The 20,873-nt window shown below is 32.0% G+C and overlaps 1 protein-coding gene across 2 annotated transcripts in view; it reads right to left on the bottom strand.

The window, feature by feature from the left end:
- LOC118194893 (aspartyl/asparaginyl beta-hydroxylase-like) overlaps positions 1-20,873 on the bottom strand; it is a 99,379-nt gene that overhangs the window by 19,395 nt on the left and 59,111 nt on the right. For both annotated transcript variants that reach the window (XM_085823479.1, XM_085823480.1), the window contains exons 9-10: positions 8,831-9,025; positions 4,501-4,638 (exon numbers count right to left, since the gene is read on the bottom strand). In XM_085823479.1, coding sequence (XP_085679605.1) covers positions 4,501-4,638; positions 8,831-9,025 — 333 coding nt within the window. The remainder of the gene's footprint in view (positions 1-4,500; positions 4,639-8,830; positions 9,026-20,873) is intronic.

Below are 20,873 nucleotides of genomic sequence, written 5' to 3'. Positions count from 1 at the left end.
TTACAGCATATTTGAAATGTCAGCCAAATCCACTAGCATTGGCTGCATCATCCAAGTTGGAAAATCAATTTGTTTTAAGTTACAAAATCTTTTAAATCAGCCCATAAAATTTTCAGATGATCGACAATAACAAGTACAGCAGTAGTCACGCCACATTTTTGGAGCCAATGAGACTTTTCAAACTTTTTGTGGTAAATAGTATCTGCCTGACATAATTCAACAAAGATAATGAAACCAAATATCTTCCTTTTGCATCATAAGTTTTATTTGCTCCTTGCAGTTGTTTATTTAATATATTTAATTTTTCAAAGATATCAGCTAAATAACTCGCAATTGCCTTGTTATCATCCATTAACGGATTTTTCATTTCAGGTTTGTTGCTTAAAAAATAAGAGTATCAAATAGTTCCATAAATCTTTTCAAGCAGTTCCCTTCCGACAGCCTTCTTACTTCAGTGTGAAGTACAAGTCTCATATAGTCTTCATTTTGTTCTTCATAAAATAACTTGAAAAGACATTCACTTTTGGCCCTAGCTTTAATAGCATTGATACACTTTATAACTAAATTTAGTACTTCATTTAGAACAGGCGAATTGTTTTTAGCTACCAGGTTTTCTCTGCAAATAACACAATGCACAACAAGCCTTTCTGGATTCTCTTCTTTTATCAATTCTAAGCAATCCTTTTCCTTATTCCGTGCTTTACTTTATTTTTCAACTATCATATTAGGAGCACCATCTGTAGTACAAGATGTATTAAATTTTTTAGCTTACTATAAATATCTTTGGAGGTAGAGGTACTTTCTAATGATTTACAGAACATTTCTTTGGCAAAATCCCCTTTATGAATACATCTTATGCAAGTTACAAGTACGACCTCACTGTCTCTCAAAGTTGTTTCATCCATTTGTACCGAAACTTTTCTTGTTTTCAGCTTTTCAACAAGTTGTATTTCAATATCCTCACTCATTTAATCTTTCTTCTTTTCAAAGATTATACAATTTAATTTAAATTTAATCTGGCTCAATAACTCTATCATATGAGGAAATAGAAATGGGGAATTATAGTAAAGGTTGAAATCATAAACAATTGGGTAATTTACATAATAATAACTGCACATATCTTTGAAGAATAAATTTCCTTTATGTATTCAGTTTCCTTTTAATTTTAGAATTTTTGGATTTAATTAAGGATTTCTGTTATTCTAAGAAACACTAAATGCATTTAGAATGTACAGAAAAAGCAGCTAATTTTATTTCTTTAGTAATATGAACATTCAGAAGCAATATGAAATACAGTCAAAAGTCGTTAATCCGGACTCGTCGGGCGATTCCGGATTATCGATCATCAGTTTAAATCTCGTAAGATGGCATGCAGAAATTCTAAAATTAAAAATATGAAACCGTAATTTATGAAATAAAGAACAATTATAATCTAAAGGGTATCAAAATTTACAAAAAAAAAAAAAAAAAAAAAAAAAAAAAACTTAATATTTATTTGTTTACTTTATTAAACATTTCTTTCAATGTAAGTTGTTTTAAGTTGCTTCGTTTTATGTGATAATACTTTCTCTTTAATTCTATAAGCAGACACAATTTCTTGTTCAGTTACAAAGTTCCGCTGTTCAAGTCCCGTTAATTGTTGTGCCGAGAATACCGACTAACTTGCCAATCGAAATTTTTTCTTTTTCACTAACCTCTCTGTCACATTCTTCATGTCTTTATCCATTTTTTTGCAGCAATTCCACTTTTTGTTTGATGGACATCGAAACATACTTTCGTTTTGTACAATCCTTTGGGAGCTCCAGAATCGGAAATTCGATTTGACATAATCGAAAGTTCAAGTTTACTTTTGCTCTTACAGTCTGCAAAAAATAATAAGCCGGATCCAATTCGAAGATTAAGGAACAACGCAATCATCAATATTAACCGAAATAGATAATTCGATAATTTTAGCTTATACTATCCGTTATACATAAAACGCACACGCGAAAACGTATTCGGCACTTGCGCACACGCATATGCGCAGTCGTAAAAGGTCTTACGCGCACGCATAAACACCTATGCGCATGTGTCAATGCGGCGCATGCGCAGAAAGTTTTTAGCTTTGAGATCTGGATTATGGGTGTCTGAATTAACGACGTTTGACTGTATAGTAAAGGCCAGTTAGAGCTGATGTGGCAGAATTTCTAGAATTTAGTGACACACCGAACAACAAAATCTAGAAATGACAAAACGTTTAGGATTTATAGCAAGCATTGGAAGCAGAATTTAGAAAGGAACTAGGCAACAGAATTTAGGATCCACAGAGATTGCATCAAATGGGAAAATGCCTAGTGCTATCTATGTGTATGATACATTAAGAAATATTAGATGAATTTTTTAAATTGTAAGTTTTCAATTTCTTTATTAATAAAAAAATCCCTTTCTATAATGCCTGGCCATGTGACAAAATCGGAAGCATTTCTGATATTTTCCATGCATCTGTCTAGTGAAAAGTAGAGAAGATAAATATGTTAAGATTCTAGTATCAGAAGTAAAACATTTAAATATTATGTTTTCCTTGTTCTTCCAGATGTTCTCCAAAAATTAAGAAATTCATTGCAAACCTTCTGTAAAATACATCCATTACGTGTTATACCATGGAGACATTTTTCATTTTGTCATATATTTCTCGAATCTTCTAGAATCGTGGGTCTATAAATCTCACCTTCAAATCCTTCTAAACTTTCCAAGCTGCAATGTCTAAAATCCTAGAGAAAAATTATCGCTACCAATTCTGTAACAGCAAAAAGCCAGAAATATTTTGGGAAAAAATAGGAGAGAAAAAGTATAAAATTAATTTTATAGAGAAAACTGATGCACATTCTGAGAATTTTGAATATTCTGAGACAATTACATGGGAAAAACTCTTACTACGAAAAAATTAAAATGAAGACATTTTTTAATTAATTACATAGCTAATTTTGCTATTGCTAAGAGCTGTTTCATAAATTGTGCTTTATAGCATTATACCTTGTTTATTTTTCAGATTTAAAATATTGTATAATAAGTTGCCAAAATGAAACTTTATAATATGACAGTGAAAAATAAAAATGTCTTATTTCAATGTTATTTTTTAAATATCATTTCAATATGCTACCATTATTTTAATAAAATTTATCAATGTTACGATGTTTTAAAAAAAAATTGTTGAAAAATTCTCAGATTTTGGAATTAAAAAGTTTCTATAGAAACTAATCTTAAAATCGCCAAAATGTTGAAAAGTCGCCAAATTTAGAACCGTTTAATAAAAGAATTCACATCCCCAAAAGCAAAAAGTTGTTTAAGAGCTCTTTACTAGAAAAAATGAATTTCAAAAGGCTTATGTTTCACTTCTTGCTTAGAATCTCAAGTATCCCATCATTTATATTAGAAATAGAAACAAATTACAACTCATGAACCTATTCAAAAGATTACCATATATACGGCAGTGAATCACCAAAAATATTATTCAAAATGCTAATTCATACTCAAAATGACAGTCATAAAAACAGACAGAAATTTTAGATGATTAAAATTAAGGACCTTCTGTTGATTTTGATCAAAATTAAGGACTTTTAAGGACCAAAAATCGATTCCAAAAAATCTAAGGACTCTGAAGGACCGTACGAACCCTGTATAAGCCAATTAAATGCACAAAATCTTATTAAATGAATTATGAGCTATAAATCAATTAAATGCACCAAATGCATTAAAGAAATTATGAACTCACTACAAGTTAAAAGAATTATAGTAGAATTTAAGCCAGCGAAAAAGAACTAAGCGAATTTTGCTAAATAACACATAAATTAAATTGAAAATCACAAAATGCATAGGTTTTCTAGTGACAACTGACTGATAAATAGTGTAGAACATACGTATGTAATAAAGTAAAATTTCAAGCAAACTGTATTAGTGAAAACATATTCATTGAATATTGAAAGAACAGGAAAAAAAAAAAAATCACTAAGGCAACACACAGTTTTTTTTTTACTCTCATCATATAGCTAGCTCAAGGAAGTTAATTTGCATCATCTTGTGGTTGCCATCTAGTTTCGAAAATGGGGGCCTAAACACACGTTATTTGATAATCAGAACTTAAATTCTGATATTTATATGCATTATTGGACAAAGTACTATTAATTAATTTTTTATATATAGGACAAAATATTATTAGTTAAGAAAATTCTTAGATATACAATTATCCCCCCCTTTTTTTTAATCTAAGAATAATACAGCACACGAACATATATTTACATCTACATTTCAATTTTACTGAAGATTCTATATGCCCCATAATCTTCTGAATAACTGTTTTATGCTGTCAGATTTCCTTCCCCTCCCAAAAAAAAAATCTCGATCTTTAAACCTCACAGCAGTTTGAAAATGCACTACAGAAGAAAACAAAATCTATTTGGTACATTTGAAATATTAAGCAAATTTTAATAAATATACAATTTTTTTTTAAACTATATTAGATACCTTGAAGTAGGGTGTATATGGAGAATTTTTTGGATCCCACCAAGGCTTTCCAGTTAAGGAATTCACATTATAGAGTGATCTTTGATATGCAGACAAAAATAAACCTTCTTTAACAGCATCTTCATATACCTTCAAAGCCTAGAAAAAGTTGAATAATAAGTTAAGAAATGAAGCACAATTTACATAAACTCATAACTTCCATAGCATCATCATAAGTTTAAAAAAAAAGTTTTCATTCCACCATTTGTAACAAACTTCAATCATAGTATTGTTTCTATTATCCTTAATGATAATATTGTGTGTACCAGGACGGAAAAATATGGCAAGCAGCTAGCAAACTGTTAAAAGGGGAGGGGAAATTAAAACGTATAATAAATGAAAAAAAAAAAAGGTTAGCTTTAACCAGTCTTTGGCAGCCAAACTGAATAAGCAATCTATAACCAAGAGTATGGAAAAAAATTAAATATCACATGTAAAATTATATTCTCTTTAGATTAAAAAATCTGATGTGTACACCACACGACTCCCTTGTACGGAATATTAAATTATATGCAATTTTCCTGCATTTCATTTAAACATATTGAATTAAATCTACTCAATATCGCAATAATATATATCAATATCGCATAAACCACAATAGAATAAATGCACTCTTTAAAATTCACTATATTTATTTACCATAGTGACACTTCGGCACTACGTTCACTTAACAGCATTAACATTCATTTTGTAACTCAGACTGCACAAAAATTATATCATCTGAAGATTTACCACAAGTTCTATTCAAATGCTACAATAAATCTAAGACAATGTATAAAAGAAATTAAACAAATAAAAAAGAAACAGTTTTTCGCAGACGATTCAGCGCCGTTTACCTAATGTGCAAGCGCTACTAATTAATTCAGTTCTCACTTCGTGGCAAGGCAAAAATACGTAAAAATTAAAAATATTTTCATTAAAATTTGAAAGCTATAGAAAAACATAAAACACCAAATACAGTTAAAACAATTAAAAACACAATCTTTGCAATTAAAATTACAATTCCTACATCAAAACAAGATAATAACTTAAATGTTAATTCCAGAATGAATAAACATAATTTAATTCACAGTAATAAAAGAAGACATTACTTTGTTGTTGCGAAGCTTAGTTTCTCTAGATTGGCAACAAATCCACTATTCTGTTAAGTTTCAAATGTAAATAAACATGGCTGCCATGGTAATCAAAAATTAGGCTTAGCCTCACTTGATAATTCCACAATTATTGCATGCAGGTTAACTAAAGGCATAAAAATCTTAACCACAACAACACAACTCAATCATTTTTAAAGCAAAAAAGGCACAATTTACAAACATATAAGAATAAAGAAACTAAACTCACTGAACAAAGTAACAGAGTGGATAAATATATATTTATATAGTTTTGGTGTGGCCAATTGCAACCAAAATGTGGTGTACATCTACATGTTATAGCAGTCCTATGAACAAAATTTCAACTTTCTGAGGCTACTCGTTTTTGAGTTATGCAAGATACGTACGTACGTGCAGATGCCACGAAAAAAATCTCTTTAGAATTTTAAATCTGTTTTATAATATTTTTTTGGAAAAAGAGTCCTTTATTCTGTCCTTACATACAAATGTCACGCAAAAACACCATTAAATTGCATTTGATAGCGGTCAAAATGGATATTTACATGATGATACCAGACATTCAAATTGGATTTAGTGGAATATCAACAATAATTTAAGAAACATTTTCGACTTTGTCTTTTTTAATCTTTTCAAATTTTTAATTTCTGAAATACTAATTATCATTACTTTGCCATCATATGTGATCAACAGACAAAATTCTAAAAGTAGCCAGAGACACAAAGGGTTAAATTGAATTTTTTAAGGAGGTTAAAAGTATTTAGAAGAAATTCAGGAATTTCTAATACAAAAGTGATGGACTTGCTGCATGGCATGGGTCTTTATTGGTCCATAAGATTTATGCATTAAAACATTAGATATATTTAAAAAGGGGAAATATAGAGAGAGGCAGACTAACCTTCAATATAAAATAATTCTAGAATTCTTTAAAAATAAAAAAGACAAGAAACTTCTTTGTAGAGTTTCTATTTTAATGAGAGTATCAAGTATGATATAGAGTAAAGCAATTCTTACATAATGGGATGCTGCACAGTTTAAGAATTGTAGCTGCTTACTTTGTATCTTGAATGTCTCAAAACATGTCTCTGTTTTTTCTGTCAATGGTATGTATCTTCTATACTAAGAAGAATAAAATGAATTTTACACCTATTCCCTTTTAAGACATTCCTGAAGCTTTGATTTCTGAAATGTAATCATATACATATATATATATATGTAATGATATTTTTAAATCAATTGATTAAATTAAATCCTAATCATATTCTTTAATAATGTGTTGGCAATTCTCTACCTCAATTGCATCCCTGTTCCTAAATTTTGGTGAAATCCTTTCTTTATTATAAATTGTATTAATCTGTTGGTGCCCGCCAAATCGCCAAACTCATAAATCTGTCATATTACATAAAGTCCTTAAGAACACACTTGATGAGAAGATAGCATCATGTCGTGATTTCAATTAATATCGCTGATTGGATGAGCACCATGACACACACATATCTATAAATAGGGCTTCTCCTTGAGGTACAGGAGGAACGCTTGTGAGATGGATGCTAAAATAAACGTATTACTTTATATTCCAAAATTTGTCTCATTCTTGTTGCCCTGGCTGCACAACATAGATAATGTACGAAATTCTGCATTTCATATATATATTTACTAATGGATTATTGAGTATATATTCTTTGAGAAAGTTAGTAGAACTGTAAATGAATGAAGTAACTTAGACTACAGTTCTACTAACTGACAACCTGAAACTGCTCTATTGAGAATTTTCACTAAACCATCAATTGAAATCTTTTCATTCTTAAAAACTTCTTTGTCACTTTCTTCATTATTGATAGCATTATTTTCTAGATTTAAAACCATATGGCAGATTTTACCGTCCATTAGCTGATTGCTGAATAGGGCAATGTACTCACACTTCTGTTATATCTTCCTTTATTATCACTTCTCCACAAATCGCATAAATTGGAAAACTTCACCTTCTATAGCATTCAAAACTTGCATTAATATAAGATTACTGTTTTACCAAATTTTGAAATTGCACTTTCTTAAGGTCAATTGGCATCAAGGCTGCTACTAAAAGTAAGTACAAATATGCTTTGCCAATCCTACTACAGCTCTAGAATTAGAAACTCTTTTCAGCATAAAAAAATTTCAAACTTTTAATACTGATAAGATAGCTGTAATAATAACCCCTTATGAAAAAATAGGAAGCTGGATCAAATTAGTGCAATTAGGAAGAGCACAATTTACAACATTAAATGGATTTATGTTTTTCAGAATCTAATTCTTTTCTCTCTGCCAAAACAAAACCTGTAGAACCCCACTCCAAACAAATATTCTATGGTGCTTCACTTGTTGTTTAAGTCAAATAGAAAAATTTTCCCCACCCCCTCCCCAAACAGACAAAGGTGGGAAATGTGTTCATGGTTATATCAATCAATATTGTAATTTAGGAAGTGAAAATGAAATGCAATGCTACTGTAAACAAATACCATTATCCGACGATCTACCCATATGTTGAAAGTAAATGAGTATGTATTTGAATACTGGACTCTACTTGGACACAGTTGGACACTACCACTATATTGCCTAATATATTTCCCTCAATTTTGTGCTGCTGCTTACTAAACAGTAATTCAAGCTCCTGGTTGTTCCTTAACATCATGTGACCAGCACTGTCAGAAGCGAAAGTCATTCCCTTTTTCTTTTTTAGATACTTTTAGCAGACTATCTAACTAGCAGACTTAGCACACTACAGTAATTTTCAATGGCACACCTACTTTTAATTTACTATTATATTATCATTTCCTAGACTTTGTTAAAAAAATGCTGTTGGTCTGGGAGTCCAAATATTGGGCATATCAATACTGGACTTCATACCATATCACATTTTAACCCAAGTATAAATATATAAACACTGGATGTTTCTGCAAGTTCACATGATACTTTCACAAAATTTTAAACTCCAAGAATTTTGAAAATTTGCTTAAATTGCATGAACTGGAATTCATATTTGTGCTTCTGTTTAGAAATACTAAACTTAAATACTTTCTCCCTTTAATAAAAGCATACAATTTCTTTTCATAGAAGTTTATCATTATTTATTTACTTAAATATATAATAAAATGGGAATTTTAATACACATTATTTATAGCTAACTCACAAAACTTACATACCTCAGTTTGATTCCCAATCCTATGAAGGGCATCTCCAAGATGGAAATAAAATCTGCCATCAATTACTCCAGGTTCTCTAGATGCTATTCCTTCACTCATTAGTTTTGCTGCTTCTTCATATTTGGATTCATCTGTCTTTAAAATAAAACCAAGATGAACCTTTGCAAATCCAGAATTTGGAGCTAGCTTCAGGACCTAAATATATGACAAAATAAAAATCTAAAACTATAATCACATAAGAGAAACTACAAATTATATCAGTAAACTATCTTTGACAGAATAATAATCTTCAGACTAGACAAGTCATCTTAAATAACTACATACTTGTCACAGAAACTCGATAAAAATTACAAAAATGTTAATACAAATAATTATTTTTTTAATTTCTAGAATAAGTAACTGAAAATTAATCTTCTCACTTGTAAGGATTATCTTAATTTACCTAACAGTTAAATTTTGAGTTAAAGTTACTTTCCTATCCTTTCTTAATTTTAAGCTTACAACTTCCGGCCAGGACGTATTTTTAGAAGCATGATTGAATGCAAATGAGGAGAAATATTTAACTGTAAAGTTCTACTGACTTCAGGTGAGAGAACCAGTGATTCTGACTAACATGCGTTCGCCTTTCTAGGCTGCTCTCTCTTAAGCTATTATTACACTCGGCCGTACTTTAGGCCCTTGATAGCTTCGCCCTTATTTATCGTCAAGAGGCCAAAACTGTTAGAATCTTTATAGCTTTATCTTTTTAGTTTAGATTACTTAAGTATAATTCTTAGTTTCCTAAGTTCAAGCTTGAGTTGAGGCATGATTATTGTAAAACTCCAAGGAGTTCTGTGAAATTAATTTGGAATAATAAAGGGTATTTAACCCTTCCCAAGTTTTATTTTCTGTCTCACGAACTCAAGCGATTATTCGCTTACCAGTTTTTAAGATTCTTCAACTGTAACTGTAACTTAAAAGTACACAGGTTAGAATCTTGCACGCTTCTGCCATGAAAAGTTTTAGGTATAAATTATTTTAAACTATCAGAAGGGATATTACAGCATCATTTAATTCGGGACCCTACAAAGTACCACTTAATTTTTTTTTTTTATTTTCCTCTTTCGCATAAAATTATATTTTAGCGAGCTTATATAATATTTTCTACATCTAATAATTTTCATAAGAAATATGGTCCTCAGTCTGCCCTTCCCCAAAACAGGAAATGGTTATTTATCTCCCACTCTAGTTTATCTGTATTTTTCACATTCTAAAAACACAACTTAGGATTGATGCTCAGATGGCACCACTTGCTTTTTTTTTTTTCTTTTCCCCTTCATTACAGAAGACAGCTTTGTTAGTTACTAGCTGGTACTAGAAAATTTATTGATCTTTCTTTCTGCTACTATTAATTGGCTTTAACTTGATTGTAAATTAAGAAGGCGACAGCATTCTGCTGAAAGTGTTTCTGCTAAAATAAAAGCTACATTAATTAACATCAATTTTCTAACACTAAAAAATTTCTATATACTAACTACATGAACATAACATAAACAGTTTGTGTCAGCAGCCTCAGCTAACTAATATATCATAACATTTAACTCATATTATCATAACTTGAATAGCAAGAGTATGGCAACCTTTTATGCTAATTGACGATGATTATAGATTTTTAAATGCTCTAAGAAATGTTGACGAGGAAAAATTCAACAAAAGTTTCTTTTCATATGCTAAAAATAGATTTTATTAATGAAACTCATAGGCCAAAAGATTACATTTAGTGCTATTTTAATTAAAAACAACTGATATGTTATTAACCATAAACCCAGAAGCGGCGGCAGAATATGTCGGCACAGGAACGGCAGAATTTAGGAAAGACAAAATTTTTGGAATTTGGTGGCAAAATTAAGAAATGAGATGTTTTTTATAATTTAGGGAAAGCACTGGGATCCAGAGTTTAGGCACGACAAAAATTTAGAACTTAGGAAGGCGTTTTGTAGCAGAATTTAGGACCCACAGAGACTGCACCAGGCAGTATCTAGTACCGGCCCTAGACAAAGCCTTAAGCATATGTGGGAGTTTATTTATTCAGGACTCAGATTAGTTTTAAGCATGTGCAAGAAATAAACGTAGGTATAGTAAATAACTAATACAATTCAGAATGCAACAGCAGCAAGACAAAATTTAGCAGAACAACTTGGCTTTCATCGCTAATCTTGTGATACACAGCCAATAATGTATAACGGATGCTAGTAAGCTAGGCTAAAATTATCTTTACTGATTTTAAGGCATTTCAGTTACTGTAGCAGACTGCGCTGCTCTTTACATTCTAATTTTATCTAGCTTATTATTTTTTACAGCCTGTTATTATTTCAGCAATTTTATAAAAATTAAGCTTGAACTTTTGATTATGTAGAAAAGCGTTTCCAATTCTCGAGTTGCCAAAGGATCTACAAAGCGAAAGTATGTTTTGATGTCTATTAAACAAAATGAAATTGCTGCATAAAATGGATGAAGGCATATCTGCCTTAAAATTACGCAAGGAGTATGGCATTGGAAAGTCAACTGTATATGACATAAGAAAAAAGAAAAAGGAACTTTTTGAGGATTCCGACACCCCACTACCAATGAATAACTAAAAAAAATTTTGTTATGCTAAAAGTGATGATGTATGCTAAAAGTCAGACAACGTCGCAGCGAGGACGTGCCATTGACGGGTCCAATGCTAATGGCTCAAGCCAAAATATTTCATCAAGAAATGAACTTAAACACTGAGTGCACATATTCGACTGGTTAACCAAATTTAAAAATCGCCATGGTATAAGGTAATTAAGAATTTCAGGTAAAAAAGCTCAGCTGATACTGAAGCTGCTGAACTATTTGCAGATGAATTCATTGAACTCATTAATATGAGGGCAATCCCCCCCCCAAAAAAAGGTCTCCTATTTTTTGGGGACGTAGAGAAAATTTTAATACGGTTGTTGGCAACACTGTTGTGAGTGGTGCCTTCTCTGTAACCACATAAGCACACAGACGCTTCGCTCGGATGCTCAGTCTTGGCAGCCATTTGAAATGGAGCTCCCGATAAACATTACCGCCAAGTGTGAACTGCGCGCAGTTATTCGATTTTTGAACGCAAAAGGCATTAAACCGGTTGAAATTCACCGCCTATTGACGGAAGTGTATGGACAGTCGTGCATGGATGTCAAAAACGTTCGCAAGTGTTGTAGAGAGTTTATGGCCGTTCGTACTGAAATTCATGACGAAGAAAGGAACGGGAGGCCGTCAGTTGTTGAGGAACTCAAAAGATCGGAGGATCACTCTGGATGCTCTCTGCATTTTGGTTCCTGAGGTTTCCAGAAGCACCATCCAGAGGATTTTAATGAAAAAGTTGCAATATCGGAAGGTGTGTGCAAAATGGGCGCCACGTATGCTGACAGAAGACCACAAACGGCAACGGGTTGATTCTTCCCGCGAATTTCCACGAAGTTAAGGAACATTTGTCTGGATGGTGGTTCTGCTCCGATGATGAGGTTCAACGCTTCCTGAAGGGCATGGCAGCAAGCTGGTATGACATGGGCATTGTAAAACTGCCACAGCGTCTAGAAAAATGCATCGACCGAAATGGCGATTATGTTAAAAAATAAAGCATTCTTCAATCTTTAAAGTGATGTAGCAATTATAGAAAATAAATGGTTCCTAGTACATCTAAAAATATCGGAGACCTTTTTTTCGGGGGGGGGGATTGCCCTCATAGTTATCTCCAAAATATATTTATAATGCTGATGAAACTGGTCTTTTCTGGCAATATGTACTGCAAAATACTTTGGCAACCTCTATAGAAAAGGCTCCAACTGGTGTCAAAGATTCCAAAGCCTAACAATTTTAGCATGCGAAATACTGCAGGAATGCACAAGTGCAAACTTTTCGTAATCGAAAAACATGCATGACCTCAGGCATTTAAAGTAGTAATGATTTTCCATGTTATATACGTGCAAATAAAAGAGCATGGATGACACAAGCGTTAATGGATGATTGGTTTGAAAATCATTTTATACTCGAGGCTCGGCAACATTTTAATTCGGTTGGTTTACCTGATGACTTCAAGAAATAGTCCTGATTGTAGATAACAGTTAAGCTCATACTTCACTTAAAAGTTTTAGTGAAAGATAATGTATCTGTATTATTCTTTCCTCCAAACTGTACATCTGTCATGCCTATGGATATCAGAATAGGACCGTGACACTTAGACAACGGGACACTTAACCAACAGAACATTTAGCTGACACGGACACTTAGCCGACAGGACATTTAGCCGACAAGGACACTTAGCCGACACGGACAGTTAGCTGACAGGACATTTAGCCGACAGGACACTTAGCAGACAGGACATTTAGCCGACACACAGAATTCGCCGTCAGGACATTTAGCTACGATACAGTTAACTGTCAAGGCATTTAGTCAACGGGACACTAAGCTGACAGTGACGTTTAGTTGACGCTTACCCAATGATTATTTAAATTTACTATCAATTACAAAATTTCTCCATAAGTTCAACATTTAAGTTATTTTTTCAACTATCAGTAAAATTCAGTTTACAATTCTTGAAGATCTCATATGTGCTTTTAATTATTGTGTTAATTTAGCATTGCTTGATATGTATCGTGCTGTTAGGTGTATATTGGCCAAATTGAAAAAGCGCTGAAATTTCTCATCACAGAATATGAATTAAATTTCGAAAGGAAAAAGAATTTTTTAGCTACGTACGGCGATCACTTAATTACATTTTAATATGAGATCTTCAAAAATTATCCGCAAAGCTTCTTCATTTAATCAACTTTCACATCATTAATAATTTTTCTTGTTTACTTAATGATATTAATTTTCCAATCTTGCTCTTCCAAATGCTTTCAAATTTCTAATATCTTTACGTTTCATTACTATTTTGCTCATCGCATTATGTTACATTCCTTCCCTTAAAAAATTGTTTGGCTTCTCCCGCTAATGAAATTGCCTTTCCCTGTCATGAAAAATCTGAATAATGCAATAAAAATTATTGTTATTCTTGAATTATATTTTTTATACAAACATATGGCAGTGATGGTTAGTTTAGCAAATATATTTTATTTTGTTATTAAAAACAATTTTAAAAAGTGAATTTTTAAGATCATCAAAGGTATAAATTATTTGTGACCTCTATAATTTGCAGTTCATGCCACCATCCTTGAGATAAAAATTCTGTAACATTTTATTGACCATGCCTCTCATTTAAAATACTTACTCAGTTTAATGTTTATAGCTCTAAACTAGTGCATAATGTTTAATTCAGAAGTAAAATATTCTTTAAGGTTTTGTTTTATTCATAACTGAAGCTGCAGAAGGAGGCAGCCACAAACCAAGTAGGGCGGAGCAAAGCGTCAGATCGTGAAATGTCACTGTAATGTGGTGCCGTCTATCGATGCTAGATTTAACTAGTCGCAATGTGCAATTTTCAATATAATATTTTATATTAGTGTTTTTCTTATAAAACACAAATTTTCTCAATATCTGTTAAAAATGTATAAATTTTCATTTCATTTTTCATTCATTTTATTTTTTACTCTTTCATTCCTTCTCTTACTCATTTTTGGTTTAGCTACATGGTAATGGGAAAATTTTTGGTGCCCATTTTCCTGAATGTATTAATAAAGTTCTAGCCTAAAAAGGCAATTTTCATTGGAAGAGACTGGTTATATATTAAGTAAAACGGTCACTCAATTTCTGTTAGACTCAGCAGCGGCTGAGCAGTAAAGTCACTGAACACTGGCAGTTCGGTCCAAATTTGAATTCCGCGAGCAGACAGGCTGTTTTCGAGGTTTTCCCCATATGTAACATGTATACGAGGCAGTTTTCCTTAGAAAGTACTCCAAGAAGGCATCCCTCCCCTTAGACAAATAGCCCTCTGGCTTTTGCGGTAATCACACAAATCAAACTTACTTCTGTTAGGTGGCCGCTAAACCAAAAACGAGAAAGAGAAGGAATGAAACAGAAAAAAAAATAATAAAATTAATAAAAAATGAAATGAAAATTTATACATTTTTAACAGATATTGAGAAAAGTTATATCTTATAAGAAAAACATTAACATAACATATTATATTGAAAATTACACTTCGCGTATTTCAAAACATAGTAAATACGATACAAAGTCTTTAATCTGGATTTGTCTGGACTTCGGCGATTCCGGATTAGGGGTTTTTCCGGATTATAGATCACCAATTTAAATCTGGTAAGATGGCATTTAGAAATTATAAAATTAAAAATATCAATAAAGAGCAATTATGATCTAAAGGGTATCAAAATTTACAAAAAAAAAAAAAAAGCATAATATTTATTTGTTTACTATATTAAACATTTCTTTTAATGTAAGTTGTTTAAGTTGCTTCGTTTTTTGTACTAATGTTTTCTCTTTAATTCTATAAACAGACATAATTTCTTATTCAGTTCCACTGTTCAAGTCCTGTAATTGCTGTGTCGAGAATACCGACTAACTTGTCAATCGAAATTTTTTCGTTTTCAATAACCTCTCTGTCACTTTCTTCACTATCGGAAGAGGTACATCGAAACAAGCTTTCGGTTTGTAGATCCTTTGGCAGCTCCAGAATAGGAAACTCTTTTTGACATAATCAAAAGTTCAAGCTTACTTTTTATAAAATTGCTCTAACAGTCTTCAAAAAATAATAAGCCGGATCCAATTAGAAGATTAAGGAACAACGCAATCTGCAACATTACCTGAAATAGATAATTAGATAATTTTAGCCTAGCTTATACGGTCCGTTATATATTAAATGCGCATGCGTAAACGTATTATGCGCAGAAAGTTTGCAGCTTTGAGGAATGGATTATAGATCATTCCGGATTATGGACGTCCTGATTAAAGACTTTGTACTGTAGTATTATCTATTTACATGACAGGTCTAGTTAAATCTAGCATCCATACATTACGGTGACTTTTTACGATGTGTCACTTTGCTCCGACCTACTTTGTGGCCCCTCCTTATGCAACTTCAATTATGAATAAAACAAAACCTTAAAGAATATTTTACGTCTAAATTAAACATTATGCACTAGTTTAGGGCTATAAACAATAACCTAAGTATTTTAAGCGAGAGGGGCGGTCAATAAAATTTCACATTTTTATCTCAAGAATGGTGACATGAACTGCAAATTATAAAGGTCACAAGTAATTTATACCTTTGCTTGTCTTACAAATTCACTTTTTTTAATTGTTTCTTATAACAAAATAAAATATATTTGCTAAACTAACCCTCACCACCATATGTTTCTATAAAAAATATAATTCAAGAATAACAACAATTTTTATTGCCTTATTCAGATTTTTCAGAACGGTCTACTCCTACTATGCTGAAGACAGCCACTTCAGTCTAGCCTACAATGTCTCTCAAGTAACTGCACTTCGTAACACAAAAATGAATGATCCCACCTCACTGCGGATTCTTGCACGATAATCCTACAACCAAGTTATGCCTAAACAGTATCTGCCAAATAACTATAATTGCTCCCTAAGAATATAATTGCTCATCATCTCCTACTTCGCTAAATTGCTATCTGAATGCTTCGCATTCAAATCTCCTGAACTTAATGCTAGCACAGAAAAAGAGTAGTGTCTCCGTTTTGCGGGCCTTACGCTTCACACACGCACAATACACATTTTTTTTCAGCACGGCAACCTTCATTGATTGGTGATGAATGTAGACTTCAGGCACGCATTGTAAATTGCTGTGAATTGTGTGCGCTGTTTTTTATCCACATACAAAAAATAAATGTTTAAAAGTATTTATGTTCCTATCCTATATTTACTGTTATAAAATTTCTTTTGAAATTTATTTGAATTCATATTTTCTACAAAGGCATCTCTCATCCAAATAATTGTTGAGTGCTTTGCCATAATCAATTAATTGAAACTCATTTTTCAATTTTTTTTCCTAATGCAGTTTTTATAGCTGTCTATATATCTATATTTTCTTCTTGTTGATTAAAAGAAATACACTCTACTCTTCATCGATCCTCTAATGACTAAACTTACCATAATAGTTTTTGCTCAAACCAGAAGAATTTTGAGAAAATACTCGCACAGAAAATAAAACCTGAAAAAGCAACTACTAATGAAAATAAAGGAAGATTGAAAATCTTAAATAAAGAAATTATTAACAAAAAATGAGTTCAAATAAATTTTTAGTAACTCAATATATTATTCATTAGTATTTATAATTAGTGTCTAGAGTTGACAGTAGTGTTTTTATCACAATTGTGAACTTTGTTTAAAAATTCTTTGTAATTTTTAATAGAATGGAAAAATTCATTGCAATTAAGTTGGTTATTAATTTTGCAGCTTAGTAAAGCATTTACTGTTGATTCAGCCAGTTTACCTCTTTCATGAAAGATTTTGAAATGGTTCAGTAATTCTGTCTTTGTAGATGCAAAATCACACAACGGGCACTTCGGCTTGCTCTGCTTGCATTTGTAACTTTTACTATGCGAGTTCAGGTGCATCATTTTTACCATGTCCTGTGTGTTCATGTGCTCGAAGCAGGTTTTGTTTTGAAAAAATTTCCTCACAATCGTCACGTAAATTCACGAGCAGTTCTTAATGTATGTAAAATTCACGAGCAGTTCTTAATGCCCGGGGTGCTACACGCATGCCCCGGGCGCTGCACACAGAGGGGCGCCAAATGGTCTCCAAACAAGATATTCATCATATCACTACTTTTTTCGGGGGAGGAGGGACAAAAAGGTATTTTGTCAGGGGCCAGTTATGCTTGCTACTCCACTGTGTTAGGGCTACTTCCTTTAACTTTTTAGGATAGATTTTTATAAGTTATAAAAGTGTCTTGCAAGAGCAATCATATTTCTTTATTTCTTCAAAGGCCGTGTATAAATCTTGCTTGTATGGTTTCATTTTTATAGCTAAAGGCTCTTGAAGATTTATTTTCATTCGCTTTGCCTTATCCTTTTCAATATTATCCAAATATTTCTCAAAATTTAATTCATCAGTGGAAGAGGATGATAGAAACTTAATTGCAATATCCGCAGTTTGGTTATCCTAATTTGAATACTCCAGTTGTTCTGATAATAATTTCATTCTTAGTGAAAGTTCACAGATGGCTTTCTTGGCCTTTTTAATTTGTTTGTCATCCAACAAAATTCAACGTTTTGGATCTAACTATATTAAACCCAGCATGATCTTATCGTCTAGCAAACTAGTTTCTCTTTTCTTCACTGAAGAAATGATTCCTTCTGCAATAAACCTCCCATTTCAGAAAGAACAAACATCACATTCTTCCAGTCTTGCCTCTTGTTAATTCTTCAGATTGTAGCATTTTGGTTGCTATATATGGTATAGAAAGAAGAGTTTCCAATTCTGCAAGATCATTCCACAGTCTTTCTGTTAGTGAAACATTAAGGTTATCTACATCTTCTAACATTCTCGTCTCCTATTAATTCTTCACATTGTAGCTTTTTTGTGGCTATATACGGTGTTGAAAAAAGGGTTTCCAGTTCCACAAGATCATTTTACAGTCTTTCTGTTAGTGAAATATTAGGGTTATTTACATCTTCTGAAAAAGTTCCTAATCCTAACAACCATTATATCATCAAATATGTACTTCTCCATTGCATTGCTCCTTTTCCTGCTCGCTTCCTAACAATGGCATGAATTTTAGGAGTTCTTGCTGCTATTGCTGTTTACCTAAATTCACTAATGAGATTAGTAACTAAATGAATCAGTTTAATCAATAATGGCAAATATCACGTCCATCCTGTTCCCTTATATTTATTTACTAATATGTAAATAAAACAGAAAATAACTATTTATTAATGTATATAGTTCATAAATAAAATATTAACTCAGTTTGTCATTATTTTTTTAATTCACTTTAATTTTATTTCAAATTCAAACTGTTCAACAAAAACTGGAGTCGGATTCGACGTGTTCTTTTAGCGACTCCGACTTCTTTTACCCAAAAATGTACCCAACTCTGACTCCACAGCCCTGGTTCTAGATCCAGAAAATATCACTACCAATAGTGAAGAAAGTGGGAGGGAGGTTATTGAAAATGAAAAAATTTTGATTGGCAAGTTAGTAGGTATTCTCGACACAGCAATTATATCTTGAACAGTGGAACTTTGTAACTGAACAGAAATTATGTCTGTTTATAGAATTAAAGAAAAAGTATTAGCACAAAAAACGAAGCAACTTAAACAACTTACATTAATTAAAAGAAATGTTTAATAAAGTAAACAAATAAATATTAAGCTTTTTTTTTGTAAATTTTGATATCCTTTAGATCATAATTGCTCTTTATTTCATATTTTTAATTGTATAATTTCAGCATTCTATCTTACCAGATTTAAATTGATGATCTAATATCCACAAAAATCCCAAATGTGGAATCGAAGTCCCTACGAGTCCGGATTTCGGACTTTGTACTGTATAAAATGCACAGCAGTCACCTTAATATAGTAGTTTCATCAGATTATTAACAGAGTTTGTATTGCCCAAGGTGAACTGTTTCTATATGGGTCAATTAATAGCAATTACTGCAAATATTGGTAATCATTAAATTAACTTGATGATCCAAAGAGGCTGAAAAAGTTTAATGTATGCTCCATGTAAGGGCAGTAAACTCTACAGAAACAGCTTTCTACATTCAATTTCAAAATTTGCCTTAATTTACAGCCAAATATAATGATACTCTATCAAATATCAAATCAATGTAATCCATTTCTGCAGGGCTCAAAATGGTTTATTATGGCTCCAAAATATCATTTGGATGAATCTATGAAGTGGAAAATCATCAGCCATTTATAGCCAGGCCAATCACAAAAGCAGTGAGATATGTGAATGCTTCAAGACAGACAATCTCTATACTATGGAAATCATTTCAAAACTATGGCACTGTTGTAAGAAGACCTAGGCAAGGTCATAAACAAATAACAAATGCTTCTCAAGATCGATATCTGGCAATAACTGCCCTTTGTAACAGAAAGTCTACTACTTGGCAGTTAAGTTCAGAGCTTGCAGCTGCCCCCAAAACTGTTTATTACTGTAAAATATATACAGAAGGCTTAATGAAAAAGGTCTTTATGCCAGACAGCCAAATGTATGTATTTCACTGTCTTCACAACAAAAGAAGTATTAAATTGGTGCAAAAAACATCAAAACTGGAGTTAACAAAATGCTTTCTTATTTCTGAGATGAAGTATAGTTTAACATTTGATTCTAAATGTGTTTTATATTGAAGGGAATCAAGAATATGAAATCTTCCTCCAAACATCATGGAATGTAACTGTTCGCAGGCATGATGGTACGGGTGTGAATAATGGTCAATAGATGTACACACTTACATTTTCAACAGCGAATCTGTGATCCATCAAAAATATCAGGATGACATCTTAAAACCTTACGATGATTTCCTTGAAAAAGACGGCATTGAGCAAATACTGTGGTTAGCAAAATCTCCTGATCTTAACACAGTAGAGACCTATGGGACCATCTTGAAAAAGCAGTTGCACAGAGACATCATGTTCCTGGAGGTGCAATTGCTATGAAGATTGCATTGCTGGAGGAGTAGAACGTAATTCTCCAAACTGTGGTTAACAATATTAGTGCCAGCTTGAAAATACATTGTGATATGTGCATACAAGTCAGAGAAGATCACATATTATAGTTAATTCCTAAGCTTTAACTTTTTTTTTTTAATCATTCTTTATTCTCCCCCCCCCCAAAAAAAACTTTTCATATAACATATTATTATAACTTTTATTTTTTCATGCTACAGTTTTATATCACATGCAGTACTCAATTTTTTCCTTTGCATTTATATATATTATGATGCTATATGCATTGCACAAAAAAGGGGGGGGCAGTTCTATATCTCCCGTTCTACTGCCCCGATTGATGAAATTCAGCTTGCATGTTTCCTGTCTCGAAAGCATGACTTAGGATATATATTAGATTTATATACAGCATTGTTCTAATATAGGCATTTAGACACAAAATCTAA

The sequence above is a fragment of the Stegodyphus dumicola genome, chromosome 9 (assembly GCF_044657685.1).
Source record: "Stegodyphus dumicola isolate Sdum_Otavi_A_Nest chromosome 9, ASM4465768v1".
Lineage (NCBI taxonomy): Eukaryota > Metazoa > Arthropoda > Arachnida > Araneae > Eresidae > Stegodyphus > Stegodyphus dumicola.
Note: the sequence above shows the minus strand (reverse complement) of the source record. Positions and strands in the feature narration are given on the sequence as shown.